Source organism: Oncorhynchus kisutch, linkage group LG3, assembly GCF_002021735.2.
Source record: "Oncorhynchus kisutch isolate 150728-3 linkage group LG3, Okis_V2, whole genome shotgun sequence".
NCBI classification, from domain to species: Eukaryota; Metazoa; Chordata; class Actinopteri; order Salmoniformes; family Salmonidae; genus Oncorhynchus; species Oncorhynchus kisutch.
In genome coordinates, this window is record NC_034176.2 from 30,754,903 (window position 1) to 30,779,099 (window position 24,197).

General features: G+C 45.5%; 1 protein-coding gene across 16 annotated transcripts in view; it reads left to right on the forward strand.

Moving 5' to 3' along the window:
- LOC109880218 (ankyrin-1) overlaps nt 1–20,230 on the forward strand; it is a 197,068-nt gene extending 176,838 nt beyond the window's left edge. For 7 of the 16 annotated variants that reach the window (XM_031803974.1, XM_031803981.1, XM_031803986.1 and 4 more), the window contains exons 39-44: nt 2,701–3,397; nt 3,739–4,111; nt 10,896–10,979; nt 12,109–12,252; nt 13,872–13,986; nt 16,382–19,061. In XM_031803974.1, coding sequence (XP_031659834.1) covers nt 2,701–3,397; nt 3,739–4,111; nt 10,896–10,979; nt 12,109–12,252; nt 13,872–13,943 — 1,370 coding nt within the window. In that variant the 3' untranslated portion in view covers nt 13,944–13,986; nt 16,382–19,061. Of the gene's footprint in view, nt 1–2,700; nt 3,398–3,738; nt 4,112–7,616; nt 8,400–10,895; nt 10,980–12,108; nt 12,253–13,871; nt 13,987–16,381 lie in introns of those variants that run through there. The other 9 variants (XM_031803988.1, XM_031803994.1, XM_031804015.1 and 6 more) reach the window with 7 other exon arrangements.
- The last annotated feature ends 3,967 nt before the right edge of the window (nt 20,231–24,197 follow it).

Consider the following 24,197-nt stretch of genomic DNA (forward strand, 5'->3'; position numbering starts at 1 on the left):
GTTTTATCTACCGGGGTTATGCATATTGAAGGATACTTGTTATGAAGGATGCATATTGAAGGATACTTGTTATGAAGGATGCATATTGAAGGATACTTGTTATGAAGGATGCATATTGAAGGATACTTGTTATGAAGGATGCATATTGAAGGATACTTGTTATGAAGGATGCATATTGAAGGATACTTGTTATGAAGGATGCATATTGAAGGATACTTGTTATGAAGGATGCATATTGAAGGATACTTGTTATGAAGGATGCATATTAAATGATACTTGTTATGAAGGATGCATATTGAAGGATACTTGTTATGAAGGATGCATATTGAAGGATACTTGTTATGAAGGATACTTGTTATGAAGGATGCATATTGAAGGATACTTGTTATGAAGGATACTTGTTATGAAGGATGCATATTGAAGGATACTTATTATGAAGGATGCATATTGAATGATGCTTGTTATGAAGGATGCATATTGAAGGATACTTGTTAAGTGAAGTATGCATATTGAAGGATACTTGTTCAGTGAAGTATGCATATTGAAGGATATTTGTTATGAAGGATACTTGTTATGAAGGATGCATTTTGAAGGATGCTTGTTATGAAGGATGCATATTGAAAGATACTTGTTATGTGCCCCACTAATATTTTAGTCATTTAGCAGACACTCTTATCCAGAGCATCTACGGTTAAGTGCCTTGCTAAAGGGCACATCAACAGACGTTTCACCTAGTCAGCTCGGGCATTTGAACCAGCAACCTTTCGGTACTGCTAGACTACCTGCCACCCTAACGTTAATGTGTTCAACGTATGACCCACGTACACACAGTCCTCCGACCTTCTGAGTGGGATGTCAGAGAGGTTATGCTGTCATTTAAGGCTGAGAGATGAGAGGTCCAGGAGGCCAGCTGGTGTCACTAATACCCACTGCACATTCAGCATAACTTAGTGCCAACAATGACTCATGTTGCACCTCTCTCTCTCATGTATACACACACACGCATATGCAGTCACGCACGCACGCACAAATATACACTTCACCCCTCCCTCCACATCTCTCCTGTCTTTTCTACCTCTTGCTAAATCTATACTCTTCTCTCAGTTCATGCCAGTATGTAATCAATTCATTTCTAGCACTTTATAGACTATATATCCATTCTTTACTGGGTTTATGTGTCTGATTCAAAATACTGTATCTTTATGTTACTCATGGTCATATGTATTCATTAGTATACATTCTTGGTAATGTATTAGAAGAGAAGTACAGTAGCTACTGCACAATAGTTTTTACCGTTTTTTTATTTGTGGTATCTATAGCCATCTTGACCTTGAATTTGACATGTTATTTACTTGGCTATCTCTCAGGTCATTTCTCATACAGCAGCTATTAAGTACACTATACTGAAATGTGAGTTATTGTGGAAGAGAGCAGACTCAGGAAGCAGCTTTGGCCCTGTCCACTTGTTTAGATGCTGTCTGTTGTGCTGGCTGTATCTGGGTCTGTTCCATAGTCCAGTCAACATGATGGTTGCATGTACACCTGCAGACAGTTTCCTAGTGGATAGTTTTTCTAGCATCTAAAGAGAACCTACCATGCTTACTGTACCACATCACTGCATGTTTAAAAGTCAAAGCTCTTCATGCTACCAGGCAAGAAATAAATTTTTTCCAAATAGAGATGTTGTTGGAGTGACTTGAGTCAAAGGTTCCTGGGTCATGTGTAGCAAATTCTCAAATTTAGATTCCCTGTTGATATAAAAATGAGGTTTGGGGCAGCTATGCTTGAAGTGAGCTATAAGAAATGAAACTGTATATCACCATGTGTGTGTATGTGTGGTGTGAGTGTGTCTTCGTGTGTATTTCTGTGTATTGTGTATGTGGTTGTGTTATTTGTTTTCTAAGGTTTGTAATGCAATGTCTGTGGTGGTGGGTGGGTGAAAGTGTGTGTGAGTGTGTTGAATAACGAGAATGCCTGCATGCATGCTGTTCAGCCTGACTAGAATATTTAACTTGCCTGGTTTTGTGTGTGTGTGTATGGGAAAGGTTGTGTGTGGGTGTGGGTAAGTCTGTGTGTGTATCGACATGTGTATGGCATGTGTATGTGTGTATAAGTGTGTGTCCCAGGCGGGCAGGTGTGTGTCCCAGCCCCAGGTTGGTTCAGGGCAGAGGCAGTAACTCCTGTGCCTCTACCTGTAGGTGGCAGACAGCGGAGCAGCACCAGCCACCAGCAGACCTCTCTCTCTCTGTCTGTCTCTCTGTCTGTCTCTCTGTCTGTCTCTCTGTCTGTCTCTCTGTTTGGCTCTCTGTCTGGCTCTCTGTCTGGCTCACTGTCTGGCTCTCTGTCTGGCTCTGGCTGTGTATCTGCTGCTGCCTCCGCTGCTGCTCTCACTGTCAGTGCTGGCTGATCTGGCTTGATCTGGTTTGTCAACCCCCTCCCCCGAAGCCCCCCTTGCTCCCTCACCCTTAGCTCCTTGCACCTCTTCTTCAGCTCCCACTGTCTGGGCCCTTCCTCTCCCCCTCTCTCCACTTGCCCCCTGGAATCCCCCTCTGCCATCTCCCCATGGCTGCCCTGCTCCTGGGCAGGGGCACATCCCCTCCTTGGGTCCCTCCCGGGGCTGGTGGGGCAAGGTGGGGGGCGAGGCGTGGCGAAGCAAGGTGGGGGGCCCGTGTCAGTGTGCATCTCTGTGTGTCGCTCCAGGTTACGGGGTATTACAGGAGGAGCTGCTCTCCCCTCCTTCCATGCAGTACAGCTTGCCCTCCCCACTCGGAAATGAGCCCTACTGGCAGGAAGTCTCCAGTCTGGAGTGTGCTCCCATGGCCATCACAGAGGAGGACACACTCATGGAGATGTCCGATGTGCAGGTGTGGCCCTCGGGCAACAGCCCCTCCCTAGTGGCCGTGGAGGACTCCTCACTGGAGTGCAGCAATGCTGACGACTCGGAGGGGCTGCAGGGGCTGTCGTACGGGAGCCTGGGCCGGCCGGGCAGTAGGGCTACCGGAGAGGAAGGGGGGCTGAGTGGCTCCATGGAGCTGGTGGAAGACAACTCAGAGATGGGGGCTGTTGACTCGTTCAGCACCGCCACCCCTGCCACCCCTGCTTCGTTCAGCACAGCCACCCCTGCCACCCCTTCTTCGTTCGGAGGCACCATCGCCGCCATGTTATACAACGTTAATGGTCTGGAGAAGGGTCAAGGGTCAAAAGTCGTGAAGTCAGAGGCAGCAGCGGTCAGAGGCAACTTGGCAGGTGGAGATGGAGCTGGAGTTGAAGGAGGAAGAGGAGGAAGGACAGGCTCAGAGGAAGGGCTTTCTCTTGTTGCAGGACAACAGCAGCGAGTGTACACCCGGCTGAGCAAGTCGCCCGGTCTGAGCCGTGTGGCCGATCGTAATGGAGACAGGTGAGTGTGTCCTCAGACCTAAGTCAGTCTGCAGCTCAGCTGGACACAGCACTTGCCAGACAGGGGGTAGTCCAGACACTCACCTCTGAGACAACTGAGCCTTAGGACACTTCAATGTTGCCATGTTTCCTAACCTAATAATACAATATTTAGTTTTAGTAACAGAGTGTCTATGAAGGACTATCAGTCAGCTTTTGTTTGACACACACATTTGACACACATTGGCCTCTCTCTGCTCCTTTCACTCCTTTGTCTATTCTCCTCTCACTTGTCCTCTCTCTCCACCTCTCTTCATCTCTCTCCTCCTTTCTTCTTTTGTCACTCATCCTCTGCCTCCTTAGGTCAAGTGGTGGCAGCAGTGGTAGTAGAGGCAGTGGCGGAGGTGGTGGCTCTTTACTGTCCTATCTGCAGGAGCAGTCGGGTCCAGGTTGGCAACCTGTCACTGACCACACTCAGGCCTGGTTGGGTTCACAGACAACAAAACCCAGGCAGGCCATGGACTCAATGATGTCATCAGTGCGCGCTGCCATGGATGTGGACCCCAGCCAGTCCCGTGTGTCCCAGGAGGCCTTGCTTCAGCCGGTGCGGGACATGGGGCACTCTGAGCTCCTGCGTGGGCACTTCAGGGGCACCCAGCCATTTGAGAAGGGCCTGGGGTTCCCTCACAGGGTGCCAGAGCTGCAGACCTGGGACGACGTACTCCTGAGGCAGCAGGTGAGTGGGAAACCTAATCCCCATGTCGGCTAGGTTTAAAATCTGTAGATGTTCCCTTCCTAAGATGGCACCGAAGAACATGGCTGACATTTTACATTCTTCCAACCAATTGTGCAATTTTGCTACCTCTGGTAAGACGAGGGGTGTGTGTGTGTGTCTTTTGCCAGAAACAGCTGGTGCGCGATGTCTAATATTAAAGAAGTCTTGAGGTATTGCTCGCCTGAGGTAGAGTACCTTATGATAACCTGTAGACCGCACTATCTACCAAGATACAGTTCTCATCTGTATTATTCATAGCCATCTATTTACCACCACAAAGCAAAGCTGGCACTAAGACCGCTCTCAACCAACTCTATAAGGCCATAAGAAAAGAAGAAAATGCTCACCCAGAAACGGTGCTCCTAGTGGCCGGGGACTTTAATGCAAGCAAACTTAAATCAGTTTTACCACATTTTTATCAGCATGTCACATGTGCAACCAGAGGAAAAAAATCAGAGACCACCTTTACTCCATACACAGAGATGCATACAAAGCTCTCACCCGCCCTCCATTTGGCAAATCTGACCACAATTCTATCCTCCTGATTCCTGCTTACAAGCAAAAACTAAAGCAGGGAGTAGCAGTGACTCGCTCAATATGGAAGTGGTCAGATGACACGGTTGCTACACTACAAGACTGTTTAGCTAGCACAGACTGGAATATGTTCCGGGATTCATCCAATGGCATTGAGGAATACAACAGCTCAGTCAGTCATCGGCTCCATCAATTAGTGCATTGATGATGTCGTCCCCATAGTGACTGTACGTACATATCCCAACCAGAAGCCATGGATTACAGGCAACATCCGCATCGAGCTAAAGGCTACAGCTGCCTCTTTCAAGGAGCGGGAGACTAATCGCTTATAAGAAATCCCACTATGCCCTCAGATGAACCATCAAACAAGCAAAGCGTCAATACAGGATTAAGATTGAATCCTACTACACCGTCTCTGACGCTCGTCGGATGTGGCAGGGCTTGAAAACAAGCTGCCCAGTGACGCGAGGCTACCAGACGAGCTAAAGGCCTTTTATACTCGCTTCGAGGCAAGCAACACTGAAGCATGCACGCGAACACCAGCTGTTCTGGATGACTGTGTGGTAACTCTCTCGGTAGCCGATGTGAACAAAACCTTTAAACAGGTCAACACTCACAAAGCCACTGGGCCAGACGGATTACCAGGACGTGTACTCAAAGCATGTGGGGACCAACTGTCAAGTGTTTTCACTGACATTTTCAACCTCTCCCTGACCGAGTCTGTAATACCTGCATGTTTCAAGCAGACCACCATAGTCCCTGTGCCCAAGGAAGTGAAGGTAACCTGCCTAAATGGTTACCGCCCCATGGCACTCATATTGGTGGCCATGAAGCGCTTTGAAGGCTCCCTCTGCAACTGGATCGTTGACTTCCTGACGGGCCGCCCCCAGGTGGTAAGAGTAGGCAACATCACGTCTGCCACGCTGATCCTGATCCTTAGCAGGCCCCTCAGGGGTGTGTACTTAGTCCCCTCCTGTATTCCCTGTTCACCCACGGCCAAACACTGCATGGCCAAACACGACTGCAACACCATCATTAAGTTTGCTGACGACACAACAGTGGTAGGCCTGATCACTTACAACGATGAGACGGCCTATAGAGAGGAGGTCAGAGAACTGGCAGTGTGGAGCCAGGACAACAACGTCTCCCTCAATATGAGCAAGACAAAGGAGCTGATCGTCGACTACAGAAAATGGCGGGCCGAACCCCTATTAACATCAACTGGGCTGTAGTGGAGCGGGTCGAGAGTTCCAAGTTCCTTGGTGTCCACATCACCAACGATCTATCATGGTCCAAACACAACAAGACAGTCGTGAAGAAGGCACGACTAAACCTTTTCCCCCTCAGGAGACTGAAAAGATTTTGCACGGGCCCCCAGATCCTCAAAAGGTTCTACAACTGCACCATCGAGGGCATCCTGACCGGTTGCATCACAGCCTGGCTCCTCAACAGATTCTACCCCCAAGCAATTAGACTGCTGAACAATTCATAAAAATTGCCACAGGACAATTTACATTGACTCCCCCGTACACTGCTGCTACTGCTCTTTGTTTGTTACCTATGCATAGTCACTTCAACCCCACCTGCATGTGCAGATTACTAGCCTGTACCCCTGCACACTGACTCGGTACCGGTGCCCCCTGTATATAGCCGCGTTATTGTTATTCTTATTGTGTTCGTTTTTATTATTAGTTTTTAATTTAGCCTACTTGGTCAAATATTTTCTTCTTCTTGAGCTGCGCTGTCGGTTAAGGGCTTGTAAATAAGCATTTCACTTGTTGTATTCAGCGCATGTGGCAAATAAAGTTTGATTAGATTTGAACAAGGCACTTAACTCTAATTGCTCCTGTAAGTCTCTTTGGATAAGAGTGTCTCCTAAATGACTAAAATGTCAATACTGTACAGTAGGACTTGTATGACTACAGTCCAAACCCAGTGACAGAAGGCTATAACTGAATTAGATTATAAATACCATAATCCCACTATCCTCTCCTCTCACACACATGCACATACAAACAGAAGGCCCAAGAAGGGCACAAACAGCCTGTCAAGCCAAAAATAGCAGCCCCTGTCACCAGATCCCCAATCCCAGCCCATCACACGTGGCATCTAGCATTCTGGCACTGCACCAGAGCACCCTAAAGGACACTGCACCAGAGCACCCTAAAGGACACTGCACCAGAGCACCCTAAAGGACACTGCACCAGAGCACCCTAAAGGACACTGCACCAGAGCACCCTAAAGGACAGCTCAACTTTGCGACTCAGTGAGAGAGCAAAAGGGGCTGTTTCAGTCTCTATGGGCTATCCCTGGCAGGAAGTTATATTGGGACTGCCAGGTTATATTGGGACTGTCAGTGTGTTGGAACAGTAAGCACAGACTACAATGTTGCCCATAGAGAATAAGTGGCAGGAAATGGTCTTGCTTCTGACAATCTGCATCTTACTGTATTGTTTAAGTAAAATAGATCCCAAACCATTACAGAATAATTATGTGTGGTGGTGGAACATATACCTACATGCCATTGGAATAATAATATAAGTGTGGAAGTATAGTGTATGGTTGTGTGTACCAGAGTATAGTATGATTACCTGAGGGAGTATACTATGAGTACCTGAGGGAGTATAGTATGATTACCTGAGGGAGTATACTATGAGTACATGAGGGAGTATAGTATGATTACCTGAGGGAGTATACTATGAGTACCTGAGGGAGTATACTATGGTTACCTGAGGGAGTATACTATGAGTACCTGAGGGAGTATAGTATGATTACCTGTGGGAGTATACTGTAGTGTGATTACCTGAGGGAGGCCTGTTGGTCAGGGTGCAAGTCTGTTATTCTCACTCTCAGCCTCTCAGCCTGACAGAGCAGAGCTCCTCTCTGGAGCAGCCAGAAGTATTTAAAGACTACAGATCACATGGCTGGGAGATAGAGAGGGAGCGAGGGGTGAAGGGTTGTTTTTGGAAGCACGGAGGAGAGAGAGAGAGAGCGAAGGAATGAAAGAGAGAGGGAGGGAGAGGAAATAGAAGCCTCCCAAGGTTGCAGCCGCCTAGATTTGATGGCATGGGTCAGCCATTCCTACTGACCAGCTGACAGACGGAGAGAGAAAGGGAGAGGGAGACGGAGCCAGAGCAAGAAGGAACAGGGTCTAGTGGAGTAGGAGCTTGCTGAAGAAGGGACACAAGTGGAGGGAGAGAAAGAAGGACAGGGTCTAGTGGAGTAGGAGCTTTGCTGAAGAAGGGACACAAGTGGAGGGAGAGAAAGAAGGACAAGACGCCAGCCCTGTTGAGAGGAGAGAAGGCCTGAGGGTGCAGCTGTTGCCCCAGAAAAACGGAGAGAAGTGTCGTGGATAGACGGCGAGAGCCTGCACAGACGTGTGTGTGTGGGTGGGCGTGTAGTTGGGTGTGTGAGAGTGGGTGTGTCGTGCGCTCCACTGGGTTGCTGGGTTGCTTTGAGAGTTTGCAGAGGTAGAAGCTTGGAGGGGCTGTGAGTGATGTGGGCCCTGGTGACTGAGCTGCTCTTCAGCTTTGTGCTGCTGGCCTTCCTGGTGATCAGCGGTCAGAATGTGATGCATATAGCCAGCGGCTCCCTGCGCTCTGTGCTCACCTATGTGCACGCTGCGCTAGACCGTGAGCTGGGCGAGGCCGAGGGTATGGCCGACGAAGAGGAGAACGTCACCACCCGTGTGGTCCGCCGCAGGGTCATTCTCAAGGTACCCAACAGAGAGGGGAGGGGAGGAGGGGCGAGGGGCGAGAGGATGAGAGAGAGAATAATAAAGGAGAGTGTAACAAACAGTGTGGTGGAAAGCAGATGGTTGCTGTGTGTGTATGTGTGTGTGTGTGTGTGTGTGTGTGTGTGTGTGTGTGTGTGTGTGTGCGTGCGTGCGTGCGTGCGTGCGTGCGTGCGTGCGTGCGCGTGTGTGTGTGTGTGTGTGTGTGTGTGTGTGTGTGTGTGTGTGTGTGTGTGTGTGTGCGTGTGTATTTGTAAAGCTCAGAGGTGATTTAATGTTTGTCTGTGACAAGGGGAAATGTTGGTCAGGGTCGAGGCGAATGGAGAAGGTGGAGAGAAACCTATTTCTGCTTGTTTACCGTATTAACTTCTGACCATGCAATTTATCTGTAATGGGATCAATAATGAAAGATGAAAGATTATGTTAATAAAACAGTTGTTAATTTATATTGTAGAATTTTAACTCACACATACAGTATGCCGACTTGTGCATAGATGATGAATATACAGGATGCACGATAGAACTACTTTGCAACAACAACATTAAAAGTATTTTCAAGCAACTTTCTGGATCATATTGTTCATACCGTATTCCGCCAGGTGAGATAGAATAGTAACAGAGGGAGGGGAGGACAAAACTAAGAATGGTCAAACCATAGACCTACAGTTGAGACCCATTTAGACTGTAGATACACTGTACGGGCCTTGTACGTGCTGTGACCATAGACCTACAGTTGAGACCCATTTAGACTGTAGATACACTGTACGGGCCTTGTACGTGCTGTGACCATAGACCTACAGTTGAGACCCATTTAGACTGTAGATACACAGTACGGGCCTTGTACGTGCTGTGACCATAGACCTACAGTTGAGACCCATTTAGACTGAGATACACTGTACAGGCCTTGTACGTGCTGTGACCATAGACCTACAGTTGAGACCCATTTAGACTGTAGATACACTGTACGGGCCTTGTACGTGCTGTGACCATAGACCTACAGTTGAGACCCATTTAGACTGTAGATACACTGTACGGGCCTTGTACGTGCTGTGACCATAGACCTACAGTTGAGACCCATTTAGACTGTAGATACACTGTACGGGCCTTGTACGTGCTGTGACCATAGACCTACAGTTGAGACCCATTTAGACTGTAGATACACTGTATGGGCCTTGTACGTGCTGTGACCATAGACCTACAGTTGAGACCCATTTAGACTGTAGATACACTGTACGGGCCTTGTACGTGCTGTGACCATAGACCTACAGTTGAGACCCATTTAGACTGTAGATACACTGTACGGGCCTTGTACGTGCTGTGACCATAGACCTACAGTTGAGACCCATTTAGACTGTAGATACACTGTACGGGCCTTGTACGTGCTGTGACCATAGACCTACAGTTGAGACCCATTTAGATTGTAGATACACTGTACAGGCCTTGTACGTGCTGTTGAGCTGTGAATGGCTCAACCTGTATGGTGTTTAAACCTATGAACTCAGTTTCTAATCTCTCTACCATCTTCATGGTCCTATTCTCCCCCCTCCCTCCATCCCTCTCTTGGTCTCAACACCTTTAATAACTCAAAAAAATCCTTCCTCTATGGATTGTGGGGGATAGGGCAGACTCCAGCCATGGTGCTGTGTTCAATAGTTTCAATTGCGGGACCTTTTGATCTTATAAATAGCTGTACTGGCGCCTCCAATGTTATTAGGAGTAATAGTTGTATTCTTATGAACCTCATCAACTCTGATTGTATTAGTGCTAACACCACAGCAGTCCCATTAGTGATCCCCTGACCACTTACTATTTCCATGTATGTATGTATGTATGTATGTATGTATGTATGTATGTATGTATGTATGTATGTATGTATGTATGTATGTATGTATGTATGTATGTATGTATGAATGTATGTATGTATGTATGTATGTATGTATGTATGTATCTCTTTCTCTCTCTCTCTCTCTCTTTCTTTCTCTCTCTCTCTCTCTCTCTCTCTCTCTCTCTCTCTCTCTCTCTCTCTCTCTCTCTCTCTCTCTCTCTCTCTCTCTCTCTCTCTCTCTCTCTGGTTTGGGGTTGGTGACAGTGGCTAAATGATGAGACTCACTCTGGGGGGCTATTTTAAAGTGCTCTAGATTCCAGCACCCTTTTCGTTCTGTATGCTGACTCCTGGTTTTCTCTCGGAGTCATTCCCCAATTCATACTTACAAACTCATAGGTGTGACATTAATGTCTGTGGAAAAGTTGTTGGCCAATCAAGTATTTGGATCCAATCTTTCTGGTAGTATTGACTGGTCCCTTTTATAATGTTAATGTAGAGTATGTGGTTTTGGACTCCTTACTGTATAAGTGTGTGCTGTTGATGAGTTTGCCATTCATCTATGAGCAGATGTGTGTGACGGTACAGTATATCATGTGTATTTCAGTATGACAGTATTGTTTAGTGATGTTCAGTACATGTTGTCTGTCCCGTAGGGTGACGAGGCCAAGGATCTCCCAGGGGAACAAGTGAGCGAGGAGCAGTTCACAGATGAGCACGGAAACATCGTCACCAAGAAGGTCAGATATCTATCCCAGCATGCCTCTCTCTACTCTACAGCCCTGCGCTGTGGCTTATCTACCAGTTCCCCCCTGTTACTATTCATGTTCAACTCACTACACTCATCCTCATAGAAATGATTATTAAATTGATAATCAAGAACCATCACGTTCATCGTCATGCCTTGATTTATTCCAATGTCATGACTGTAATCACGACATGGGAAAATTATCCCTGTCTTGCTCTCACAGGTGTCACAGTCATGTTTAGTTGCTGTATGAATGGTTGTGGGTTGTAGATTTAATAAGGAGGGGGTTGAAAGGTTGTGGGTTGTAGATTTAATAAGGATGGGGTTGAAAGGTTGTGGGTTGTAGATTTAATAAGGATGGGGTTGAAAGGTTGTGGGTTGTAGATTTAATAAGGATGGGGTTGAAAGGTTGTGGGTTGTAGATTTAATAAGGATGGGGTTGAAAGGTTGTGGGTAGTAGGTTTAATAAGGATGGGGTTGAAAGGTTGTGGGTTGTAGATTTAATAAGGAGGGGGTTGAAAGGTTGTGGGTTGTAGATTTAATAAAGATGGGGTTGAAAGGTTGTGGGTGGTAGATTTAGTAAGGATGGGGTTGAAAGGTTATGGGTTGTAGATTTAATAAAGATGGGGTTGAAAGGTTGTGGGTTGTAGATTTAATAAGGATGGGGTTGAAAGGTTGTGGGTTGTAGATTTAATAAAGATGGGGTTGAAAGGTTGTGGGTGGTAGATTTAGTAAGGATGGGGTTGAAAGGTTGTGGGTAGTAGGTTTAATAAGGATGGGGTTGAAAGGTTGTGGGTTGTAGATTTAATAAAGATGGGGTTGAAAGGTTGTGGGTGGTAGATTTAATAAAGATGGGGTTGAAAGGTTGTGGGTGGTAGATTTAGTAAGGATGGGGTTGATAAGGATACATATAACCAGGACAGTGTTTTATAATGAACATTAAGTTCCTTAATGGTACACAGGGAGAACCCAAAAGAGTACCAATCTCTCCTTCTTAAGCTCTCTTTCCCACCACCCTCCCTCATCCTCCTCTCCCTCCCCTGTGTGTGTGTGTGTGTGTGTGTGTGTGTGTGTGTGTGTGTGTGTGTGTGTGTGTGTGTGTGTGTGTGCGTGCGGTGCAGATTGTACGGAAGGTGGTGCGCAGGGGGAAGGGCTCAGGTGACGAGGGGGGTCAGGAGCGGTCAGTGAGCGTGGATGGCTCTCTGCAGGATGAGCTGGAGGCTGAGGCGGAGCAGTTCATGAACTACGCCGTCCTGAGCAGCAAGGTGGGCCACTGACCTGCATCAGCCAGGCCACACTCACCTGGGCTACTGTACAAGAGGCTGAGACTCTAAACAAACTCATTCATCTGTCATAAATAGAGCATTGATTCACAGTTAAAGTAGACTGAGACTAACTTGACCATACAGGGCCCATCAGGGTCAATTTGTAAACTTCCCTGAATTTATATAGGTACTCAATGTAGCAATCAACCACTAGAGAAGATGACAAGGGTGTAGCTGGGAACTACGATCTCTTTACTCTGCTGGGATCAGCAGTATAGATTCCTCTGTTAGTCCAAAGTAGACCACCGCTAAACCTGCATGGACTGTGTCGTGTGAATGGGATGTGTGTGTGTGTGTTTGTAATTTAGATCAACCTGTGTTGTCATTCCCCATCCTCCTAGCTACAAAGAAACTGAAAGAAATATTGATTGTGTGAGTGTCCTCATGCTGTATTTTGTATCCAACATGCAAGCATTACTCATCTGTGCTTCATTTCCCCCATCATGTCCACCCTCTCCATCCTGACCTGCATGTAGGACCATCCAAAAAGTCCACAACTGCATCCTGCTCTGATAGCTTGCACTGTCTCTCTGCGTTGGCTGAAACAACAAACTAATGCTTCCAGGTTTCATAACAGCAGTCTGATATCTGCTCTGTCTCCAGTCAGTACATAGATGGATGGCTCTTTCTCTCCAGTTGATATGAATGTCTGGGTGTTGGTTGGTTGCTCTTGATGTGCTAATGCAATGAGGTCCGTTCTCTCCCCTTCAGTAACCCACATTGACTGACTGTCTATCTGTCTTCTCTGCCCGCCTCCATTCAAAGTTTCTATAGTCCATAACTATGACTGTGTGCTCCCTCCAACGTGCAGTACTCTATTCCATGTCAATGTTTCTGATGCTTCTCTCTTTTCTATTTTCCTGTCTGTTTTTCCAATCCCCACCCCATCTCTCTTGGCTTGGCTGTCTTTCCATTATCTCTCTTCTCTTGAATTGTCTCCTTTCCTCTCATTTTCTTGTCTTCCCGTCAACTCTCTCGCTTCGCTCATTACCTCAATTGTCACCTTTAACCTCTTCTCCTCTCCACCCTTGTCTCTTCATACACCTCTTCACCTCATCCGTATCTTTCACCTCTCACACACTGTGCCATTGCTCCCTCTCCCTCCTCTATCTCTCCCTCTCTCCTGATTCCCTCTCCCTCTCTCCTGATTTCATCTCCCTACTCTCTCCCTCTCTCCTGATTCCCTCTCTGTCCTCCACATATTTTTGTTCTCCTACTACTTATCCTTCACTTCTACTTCCACCTCTCCCTCTCTGTCTCTGTCCCTCCTCTCCCTTCTACTCTCATCCTCTTCTCTACCTGTCTCTGTCCCTCCTCTCCCTCCTACTCTCATCCTCTTCTCTACCTGTCTCTGTCCCTCCTCTCCCTTCTACTCTCATCCTCTTCTCTACCTGTCTCTGTCCCTCCTCCCCCTCCTACTCACATCCTCTTCTCTACCTGTCTCTGTCCCTCCTCTCCCTCCTACTCTCATCCTCTTCTCTACCTGTCTCTGTCCCTCCTCTCCTTTACCTCCGCCCCTGGCTCTCCCCTTGCACCCCCCCCCCCCCTCCCTGATGTAGCCTGATATTGTGGATGTGAAGAAGGGTGCTCAGATAGTGAAATGTGCCAGTCTGCGGAGAGTAAAGCAGTGAGGGAAGCATGCAGACAGAGTGGCAGAGCGACATGTCCCCGCAGGTACGGGACTGACTGACCCACTGAGACCTCTCACCTGGGTTATGGCTCCTTCATTTAATCCTGCCTCTCTGTCTGGATTAAATAGGCCTGATGTTGTTACAGTAATTCAGTACTAATGACATTGAGCTAATTGTAGCACTACAGTGCAGAGTGACATTTGATGTGGCTTGAACTATATCATTGGCATTTGATGCAACTACTGTGCATTAATATGTTACAGTATGACTGTGGGGTGGCATTGATTTAGTAGATTCACATTTAATATTAAAACTAAGTCTAGTTGAACGGTAACGCTCTCAACTCTGTACTACACATACTGTATCCCTCGGCAACAGAGGTATGAGTCCCGACTCGACCATTCCTGTCTATGCCCTTAAACATTCCTATCTTTGTCCTCTTCATCGTCTATCTTACCCTATCTACTTCTAGATGTTCTATCAGAAAATAATGAAATAGGAAAGGTTGACCGGACCTCCCGATCTTCGGATGCCTCGTTACATATGGCTTTATAAGATAGTATATTAGTGTGTAGTGTTTTGCTGTAGATGAGTATCAGTGTGTCAAATACAGATGGATGTAGCACAGCTGTTGTCATACTGTCTTAGGAGAGTCTAAACTACAGCAGATTCTGTGGTCAGTGTGTATAGATTGTGTTACAGTGGGTATTCAGCAGGGTGTGAAGGGGAGGTTCAATGGCTGTCCTTATGTGGTGGCGTACTAATGCTGTACATGTCTGACTGGGTTTACAGTAGGTCTAGCTACATGCAGTATGTTTATGTTAGTGCTGACTGTTGTACCTATTACAGATAGCATTGCATGTGGCTCTCCACTATCAAAGGGTGCTGGGGATCCAGCATGTTTTCATAGGTCAAAGTTGGCAGGCCAGTTGTTCTTTCAAATTAAACTATCTGGGTCAACTGTGTGTGTGTGTGTGTATGTGTGTGTGTGTGTGTGTGTGTGTGTGTGTGTGTGTGTGTGTGTGTGTGTGTGTGTGTGTGTGTGTGTGTGTGTGTGTGTGTGTGTGTGTGTGTGTGTGTGTGTGTGTGTGTGTGTGTGTGTGTGTGTGTGTGTGTGTGTGTGTGTGTGTGTGCTCACGCATGCGTGCATTCATGTGTGCCCCTTACTCTGACGTATAAAACACACCCAGACGAGAAACAGGTCCCATGCATTTGCACTCCGAGGAATGCAGTAGCCTTAAATTCAGATTGCTGCCATTTCAGATCGGAGACGGCACCAACTACTACACTCAGGTTCACTTTGATTAGTAAGACAGATCTTGACAAAACATTTACATTATAAACAGAACAATGACCAATGACTTGACTGACAATGCACAACACTTTCTTAAAGTAGGAGAAATAGAGCTCCCCAGAGCGGTATGTACTGTATACTCTGAGTACACGAAACATTAAGGACGCCCGCTCTTTCCATGGCATAGACTGACCAGGTGAAAGGTATAATCTCTTATTGATGTCACTTGTTAAATCCACTTCAATCCATGTAGATGAAAGGTAGGAGACAGGGTCTCCCTTTCCTGCCATCATATGACCTAGTGGCCTCATGGGGAGAATGTTATTCATATTTTTTTCAGAATTAATAGACAGAAAAAAAACATACACAGAAAAACCTGTTTCTACAGTTTTGTTATGTGATGTCTATAAAGTGTAATATCGGGATGCAAACTTATAATTGAATACATTTAAACTCTATAGCTGGCACGGGTAGATGTCTTCTTTTTTTCAAGACCATACATATGTGTGTGAGGTGTATACTTTTGTTTCAAATAGGATTTGTTTAAGACAACAACAAAACACACTGTGTGTCCCTGATTTAACCCACTGCAGTAAAAGGTTCAAGAGGAGTTTTTAAGCCTTGAGACGATTGAGACAGGGATTGTGTATGTGTGCCATTCAGAGGGTGAATCGGCAAGACAAAATATTTAAGTGCCTTTGAACAGAGTATGTTAGTAGGTGCCAGGCGCACCGGTTTGTGTCAAGAACTGCAAAGCTGCTGGGTTTTTCACGCTCAACAGGTATCCCTAATGTTTGGTATACTCAGTGTATAAGACTACAAGACAGTGTTTCTAGAGTCCCCTATTTCCATGCTTGAAAGGAAGGTTGCGGTACATTTTCTCTTTATCCAAGGACAGTTGCAAGACAAGCTCTGACCGTGTTTTGGCTGTGTTTGTGTGTGTATGTATTTATAGACAGGTATAGACAGGTATAGACAGGTATAGACAGGTATAGACAGGTCAGCCTACTCACTGATTCGTCTCTGGGTTCTTGATTTGTGCACCCTGCATGCCGATCCAACAGAACTGTTGGGTCTGATTCTCTACACACTGATGGGAACCTTGTCCTTGCTCCATATTAACCTCTGTTCTCTTGCCCTCCAGGATTTGAGCCCCACACCAAAACAATCCTACTTAGACACATGACCGGCGGCAGGTGACAGGAGGAATGAAGAGGAGGAGAATAATGGAGAGAAAAGAAGAGAGATTGGAACGAACAAAACACTAACTTCATAATAACAACAACCACCACGGCAAAGCCGACGATCACGAGAGCGAAGTGGATTTACTCCTAGTTTTCTTACCTTTTTAAAAAAAGAAACAATCCAAAAATGTCAACTACTAGACTAGGTGCATGATTTCGTATAAAACAAAACCAAACACAGACAACAAAAAAATAGCAACCAAAACGTGCTTCCTGTTATATGTATCAGCATGAATGACTGCTGGCGCATGGCCTGTCTTTCACTACAGTACTAGGGGTTGTGGGGGGGGGGATCACTCCTGTATTGGATAGGAGGCCATGTTGGGGTGTAGGGCAAGGTGAATATTTCATACGCCCCCTTTCTAAAGAAACAGGGCAGTGTTTGTTTGTGAAACTTCTGAAAAGGGAGACTGTCAAAATACTCAGAATTATCTCTAAGCAACAGGTCACTCTCCCTCCCTGTCACACTGAACAGACTCTTCCAGCCAAAATATATATTAAATACATCACAGGCTGGTTTCAGCCCTTCACTGTCCCACTCCAGTAGCCTACATTTAGGATATTGGTGTACATTCTATCTGCACTGAAATGCTACGTGACTGATTGTTACCTGTGTTTTATGTCACCATAACCCTATGTGATGCTAATGATGCTGCTGTTTCAGACACCTAAACTATTCTTCTGCTCTGGTTAACTCTATGCGTATATGTTCTATATATCTTGAGATCTGGTGGGTATGAGAACAAACAAAACAAACCTCTGTGTCGTTCTGCCTGTTTTATCTGTCCATTTTTGTGTGTCCGGTTATTTGTTATTTTGTGATTTTCATGTGATGCCTCCCTTTGCTGTCGTCATCTCACCTAGAGGGCATTATTGGCTTCAGAGACATTTCACGGTTCTTTGTGTTTTAGAAAGAGGAGGTTCTGTGTGGACTTTCCTCCCCAACCCCACAACCAACCTCCCTGGAGTGGTTTGTGTGCTTCCAGGGTGAATGTAATTGGAGTAAAGGCTGGGGAAATCATGAGAACGTTGGATAGACCTTTCACCTACCCTGCTATATGTGTGCAGCTATAGTCCAGTTTGTCTGGCAGTCCTGTCACCACCATCTGCATGTATGTATGCAGCCCACCCACCTCATTCATCTCTACACCCCATCCTCACACCCCATTCTCCCTGCACTGCACACCCTGCCCTGCCCTGCCTCCCTCCACTCCCCCAGCCTTTCAGTGTAGATGCAGCAGTCCTGTTCTGTCCCTCTCAATATGGATATTATGTAGCAGTTCTGTTCATTACCAGCAGGGGTCAGAGTCCCCCTAATTAATGTAGCATCTCCCCTCTGGCGTGTCTGTCACACAGCAACAGATTGTCAGTCTGATATCACAGGATATATCCAAGAGGGTTTACAGATCATCTACCCATCTACCCATCATTCGATAAGGGTAAAGAAGTAACTTCACCACTACAGGTAATAATGTAGCACTGGTTAAGCTGGTTACATGTGATAGTCAGTCAGGGAGAGGTGGGTATCTACAGAGATTTGAACGTGTTGGGATTGTAAGTGTTGCTTGTTTTGTTGGCAACTCTCAGTAGACTAGCGAAGACAACCAGCCACCAATCACTGTGATAAGAAACTGTAATACTGACCCACAACTGTGAGCCCACACAACCCCACCACAAACCTGTCTCCTTTCCTCTCGCCCCTCTCCTGATGTCTGTACACCCCTACCCCTTTTCCCATCAGAAATGTATTGTCTGGTGTTTGTTTAAAGGAAAGCAATAACATTGGTCGAAAGAGTAGGTCTTAATATGTGTGTGTGTGTGGGGGGGGGGGGGGGGGGGGGGGGGGGTTTATGCAAATCATCCAAAAGTGTCCACTCATTGTTCTTTTAAGCCTTAATGGCATTCATATTTAATTCTAAGGAGAAATTCTAAAGTGTGTGTGCATGTGTGTGTGTGTGTGTGTGTGTGTGTGTGTGTGTGTGTGTGTGTGTGTGTGTGTGTGTGTGTGTGTGTGTGTGTGTGTGTGTGTGTGTGTGTGTGTGTGTGTGTGTAATGAGTCCACTGATTGTAAGTACAATTGAGACTGACACCGTACAGCGTCATTTAGTGTTGACAAAATGACAGTGCAGGGTTGAGGGCGGTGAATTGGCATGGGTGTGAAGGTGATACGACACTATTGGTGGACATTAAACCGAGGTTCTCCGGTCCCTACCCTGATTTAAACATGGTTTACAGTAGTGTTACCTCAGTACAGTATACCATCCTACATCATGTAGATTAGCTGTAATGCTTTACATCCTCTTGGCATTGTATCGTAACGGATCTTGATGCATTACATTGCTCATATCGGAGGAAAACGTGTGTCTCAAACACTCCAGAGAGTATATGGACGAACACTCTGCAATAATAATACCCAGACATTGAAATTAGTCTCCAGTCCAGGCCCATGGTTTATCAGCCTCTGTAGCCACAGGTAATGAATGTAAGTTCTTGCTCTGTACATATTAGTTGACTAGGTAGGCTAGACGCCAGACTGTTTAGCCTATCTATTGAACTCGGGATCTGTTGTTGTTTAAGAAACTGTATAACACTGAACACATATGAATAGATATGTCGTCCATATAACCCATCCATGCATAATCAGAACGAGGGAATGAGCAAGAGAAAGAGAGCACGTATAAAACTCAAGTTGTTGTTTTGAGACATTTGATCATCTATCCCTTCCTCTGCACCATTAATACATATCATGTTTATGACCCCACCTTGACTGGGTCAAAGCTACGGGGGCAGCAGAAAGAGGAATGGTGAAGCACCTCCATGTGACTGCTTAAGGTTGGCTCAGTAAGAGCTTAAGGAAAACCAGACATACATACATTATACATTCATTATGCTTCTTAGTTTGGTTTCTGTATCTGGTCATTTGTGTGCACACAGTGTGGGCCTACAGTCTTTAAGTCTGGATGTAATGGGGTTGGGTCTGGAGACTTGTGGAGGTGGTAGACAGGGAAAGCAGACTGGGCGATGAGGATCTATGGTTGTAGAGGGGTAGTTAGACAACATCGTGGCTTCACTGACTATGCGGTTTTTTTAATAGTATTTTTCCTCAACACAGCCCACCCCCGTTTCATCCCCGCTCCCTAAAACCAAAAAGAGATTGAGCCAGTTCTAAGGCTTCCTTCTAAACAGTGACAGGCTGAGTGGAGTCAAGGAGAGGGAGGACTCAATAGAACGTCAGACCATGGAGGTGACGACATAACCCAACTTCATGCAAAAAAATATTAACTGTTGCAAAAACTAGAGAACACATGTATACTCATTTAGAATGGATTGAAGACATTATTCATGCAATAGCATATTACTCAATACTAAGGAATGCACCTGCGCACATGCACAGAAAATGTTTTTAATATAAATGAATATATATAAAATATATGGAAATATATATTTACTTAGAATGCTATGCACCCTTACTTGTCAGCGGGATTAGAGTTATTTTATGGATGTACTTTTAGCATCATAGCTACCAAGAGACTGTTGAGTTATGGGTAATGCCTGCAACCTGGGAAATAGGGGCCTTGTGCGTATTTCAACTTGTTTGGTTTGCTTTTATATTGTTATTGAGAGGTCAAATATGACAAATATATACATGTACAAGCCTTTTAATCAAATGAAATCCGAAGACATCTATAGATAATTTACCCTGTACACCAGCTCAAATCATTTACGAAATAATAAAGAAATGAAATGTCCTTGTGTTTTTATGTGTTTTGAGTTTGTATGAGACGAGTCCATCCATGTATTCTTTTACACAGTTAATTGTACATGAACAATATCAATACATTCCACCAGATGGCAGTATAAGCTTGTTCTTTTTTCAATGGCTCTGACGTTTTCACAGTGGGGGTATTCTTTCATAGCAGGAAACATACTGTCTCTGGCATTGAGAAATGAGTTTTATTATCATGAAAGTCCTATCATGAAAGTCCTGCAGCATTATGTCCGTAATAGCTCGGGATAATGAATAGCTCCATTTTCCCAAGCATTGCATTCATCGTATAGCTATAATATTTCTAGCATTTTCAAGAGCACGTACTTTCAAAGACGAGGGAACGAGCAAGAGAAAGAGAGCACGTATAAAAGTCTAGTTTTTGTTTTGAGACATTTGATCATCTATCCCTCCCTCTGCACCATTAAAACATATCGTCTGTATGACCACACAGACCAGACATACGTACATTATACATTCATTATGCTTCTTCATTGATTGATACCACCTAAATCAGTTTGGCTCAAGCTCGCATAGGCTGCGTTTAGACAGTAAGCCCAATTCTGATCCTTTTTTTCACTATTTGGTCTTTGACCAATCAGATCAGCTCTGAAAAAGATATGTTGAAAATATGTGATGTGATTGGTCAAAAGACCAATTAGTGAAAAAGGGATCCGAATTGGGCTGCCTGTCTAAATGCAGGCTAACCATACTATTTTCCAATTTGGACATTTTACATCCAAGTAACATTGGAGAGGGAGTTGAGCAGGAATATGTAGTGGTAGATGTGTGGTTGGGAGGGGGGGATCTGGTAATAGGGAACTTTTACAACCTGTGTAAGAGACCAGAGTTGATGGCTCTTGGGAGTGTAGAAGGTCAAGATAGGAGACGGGTGATGTGGTGTGGGGATTGTAATGCCCACAGTGCACTCTGGGGAGGGGCACGGACTGATATAAATAGTGTTGGAGGAACTCTTGGGTGAGAAAGGACTTGTGTGCCTTAATGATGGGCGGGGAACCAGGATTGCCCCAGTAATTGGAACTCAATCTGCTCTGGATCTTACTCGAGATGTAGTTGGAAGGCAGATGTATAGTGCCTTCGGAAAGTATTCAGACCCCTTGACTTTTTCCACGTTTTGTTACGTTGCTGCCTTATTCTACAATTGATGAAATAAAACATTTTCCTCAGAAAAAACAGGTTTTAAGACATTTTTGCACATTTATTAAATATAAAAAACAGAAATAACTTATTTACATAATTATTCAGACCTTTTGCTATGATACTCGAAATTGATTTCAGGTGCATCCTGTTGCCATTGATCATCCTTGAGATGTTGTTACAACTTGATTGGAGTCCACCTGTGGTAAATGTCTATAGTTGACGGTGCATGTCAGAGCAAAACCCAAGCCATGAGGTCGAAGGAATTGTCCGTAGAGCTCCGAGATAGGATTGTGTCGAGGTGACCAAGAACCTGATGGTCACTTTGAAAGAGCTCTAGACTTCCTCTATGGAGATGGAAGAACCTTCCAGAAGGACAACCATCTCAGCAACACTCCACCAATCAGGCCTTTATGGTAGAGTGGCCAGATGAAAGCCACTCCTCAGTAAAAGGCACATGACAGCCCGCTTGGAGTTTGCCAAAAGGCACCTAAAGAATCTCTTCTCTGATGAAACCAAGATTTAACTCTTTGGCCTGAATGGCAAGCGTCACATCTGGAGGAAACCTGGCACCATCCCTACGGTGAAGCATGGTGGTGGCAGCATCATGCTGTGGGGATGTTTTTCAGCGGCAGGGACTGGGAGACTCGTCAGGATCGAGGCAAATATGAACGGAGCAAAATCATGGGAGATCCTTGATGAGGACCTCAGACCGGGGTGAAGGTTCACCTTCCAATAGGAGCTCGTCAGATCCCGGACTTGAACCCAATCAAACATCTCTGGGGGGGGGGGGATAGAATGGTGTATATATATAGCGCTACCTAGGGCATCACTGGACTATAGCAGTGTAGCATGTGGATCAGCAGCTCGCTCCTACATCTCTAAAACAAAAACTAGTTGTAATCCAGGCTCAAGCTCTAACAATATGTTGTGTAGCAGTCAGAACCTCCCTGTTGGCAGAGCTGGAGGTAGAGTTGGGGGAGATGGCGTTTAATGTTGAAGACAACAACAACTAACCATGACATATTGGGTAAATCTTCAAGGACATAAGGTTACACATCCTGTAAAAAAGAAAGTGCTCCTAGAGTGCTGGGATCATGAACGAGATCTGAATACAAATGTTTGGTGCATAGGTAATGTCATGGCGAGAGATAGGACTGTTGGGGAAGGAGTTCAGCCCCTCTTCCTGCTATCCCACCTTGGTTGCTCCCTCATCCAATGATAGAATGATAGACCTAGGGATGCTTGACAGGGTAAGAGCTGGTGAGGAAAGAGTAGATCCAGTAAATGTTTTAAGTGAACGTTTAAGAACTCAGTACTATGCTGTCTTGAATATATTCACTGATGGATCTAAGGACCATAAAACAGGGAGGACAGGTGCAGCTTTTAGTGTTCTTGAATTTAAGGTGGCAGTGACAAAAAGAGCAACGGATCGTTTATGCGTATACGCAATGGAGTTGCTGGCCATACTCTTGGCTGAAGAATGGGTGGAGACCAGACAGGGTAATCATCTACTCTGACTCATGTGCAGTACTGATGAGCTTAAATTCATTTGTGTCACAGAGAAGACAAGCTTGAGATTTTGCAGGGCCTGTTTAGGGTGAAACAGACGAGGATATTTGTGATGTTCCTCTGGGTACCAGCTCATGTGGGAGTAGAGGGGAATGAGGTGGTGGATCTTCTCGCCAAGCAGGCTCTCAAACATCCTAATGTTGATATTGAAATGTCAAATCAGTAAAGCAGAATCCAAGGGGTTTAAAAGAACACTGGTTAAAAACAAATGGCAAGAGTTGTGGAACAGAGAGGGAAAGGGAAGACGCCTGTATATGATACAGGAAAAGGTGGAGGCAGGGAGGTCCTCAGGTCGAGAGAGAAGGGAGGAAAGTGTAACACACAAGGCTCGGTACATTGAAATTGGTGGGGAAACATCTGACTGGGAGGTGTGATCACTGTCAGGAGGAGATGGAGACAGTGGGAAACGTGCTATTTCAGTGCCAGCAATATGGGAGGGAAGAGAGAGATTGTTGTTAGATTTAATGAGTAAGGGTGTTGAAGAGTCAAGCTTAAGTGAACTGCTGGGAAAATCTTCAGGGGTTGTAGTATTTAATTGTGTATTTCGAGAATAATGGGTAGGAGCTTAGCACTGTTGAGTGCTACATCCCAAGGGGTTCGTGCTGATTGTACGGAGATTGTATCAGCCGGTTTAATGGCTTCCTTTGAGAAGGCAAGAACAAGATGTATGTCAGGAGAAATGCAGTATTATCATAAGGAGACGTATATTTTGAATATGGAGGAGGAGTGGAGGGAAAAAGAGAGGCAGAGGAGGACTAAGAGAGAGAGGGAGGAAGAGTGTGAATCAGTTAAGAATGGTGGAAAAAGGGAGATTGTTTGTTGAAGAATGGTAGAAAGTGTAAGCAGAGTTAGCTGAAGACAGGAGGATAAATTGAAGTGAATGAGGGCAGTAGGTGTAGTGAAGTTCTCGGAGCCGAGACTTGCACCGAGGGTCAGGATAAAGATGAGTCTGACAGTAGGAGTGAATTTTTTGGAAAAAGTGGACCCTTGCCTTTTGGCTGATCCATTTGTGGTTTCAGGGTAGGTGAAAACAGAGTTGGGTGCTGTGGAATCGGTGAGGGTAACCAGAAGGGGTCTTGTGATAATTGTTTGTGTTTCTGCTGATCAGAGGGAGAAGGTGCTCCGCGTTAAAAGAATGGGGGCAAGAAATGTGATTCTTTTTTTCTCTCAAGAAAAGGGCGCCATTGAAAGAGTGATTACTGGGGTAGTGGTAAATGTAA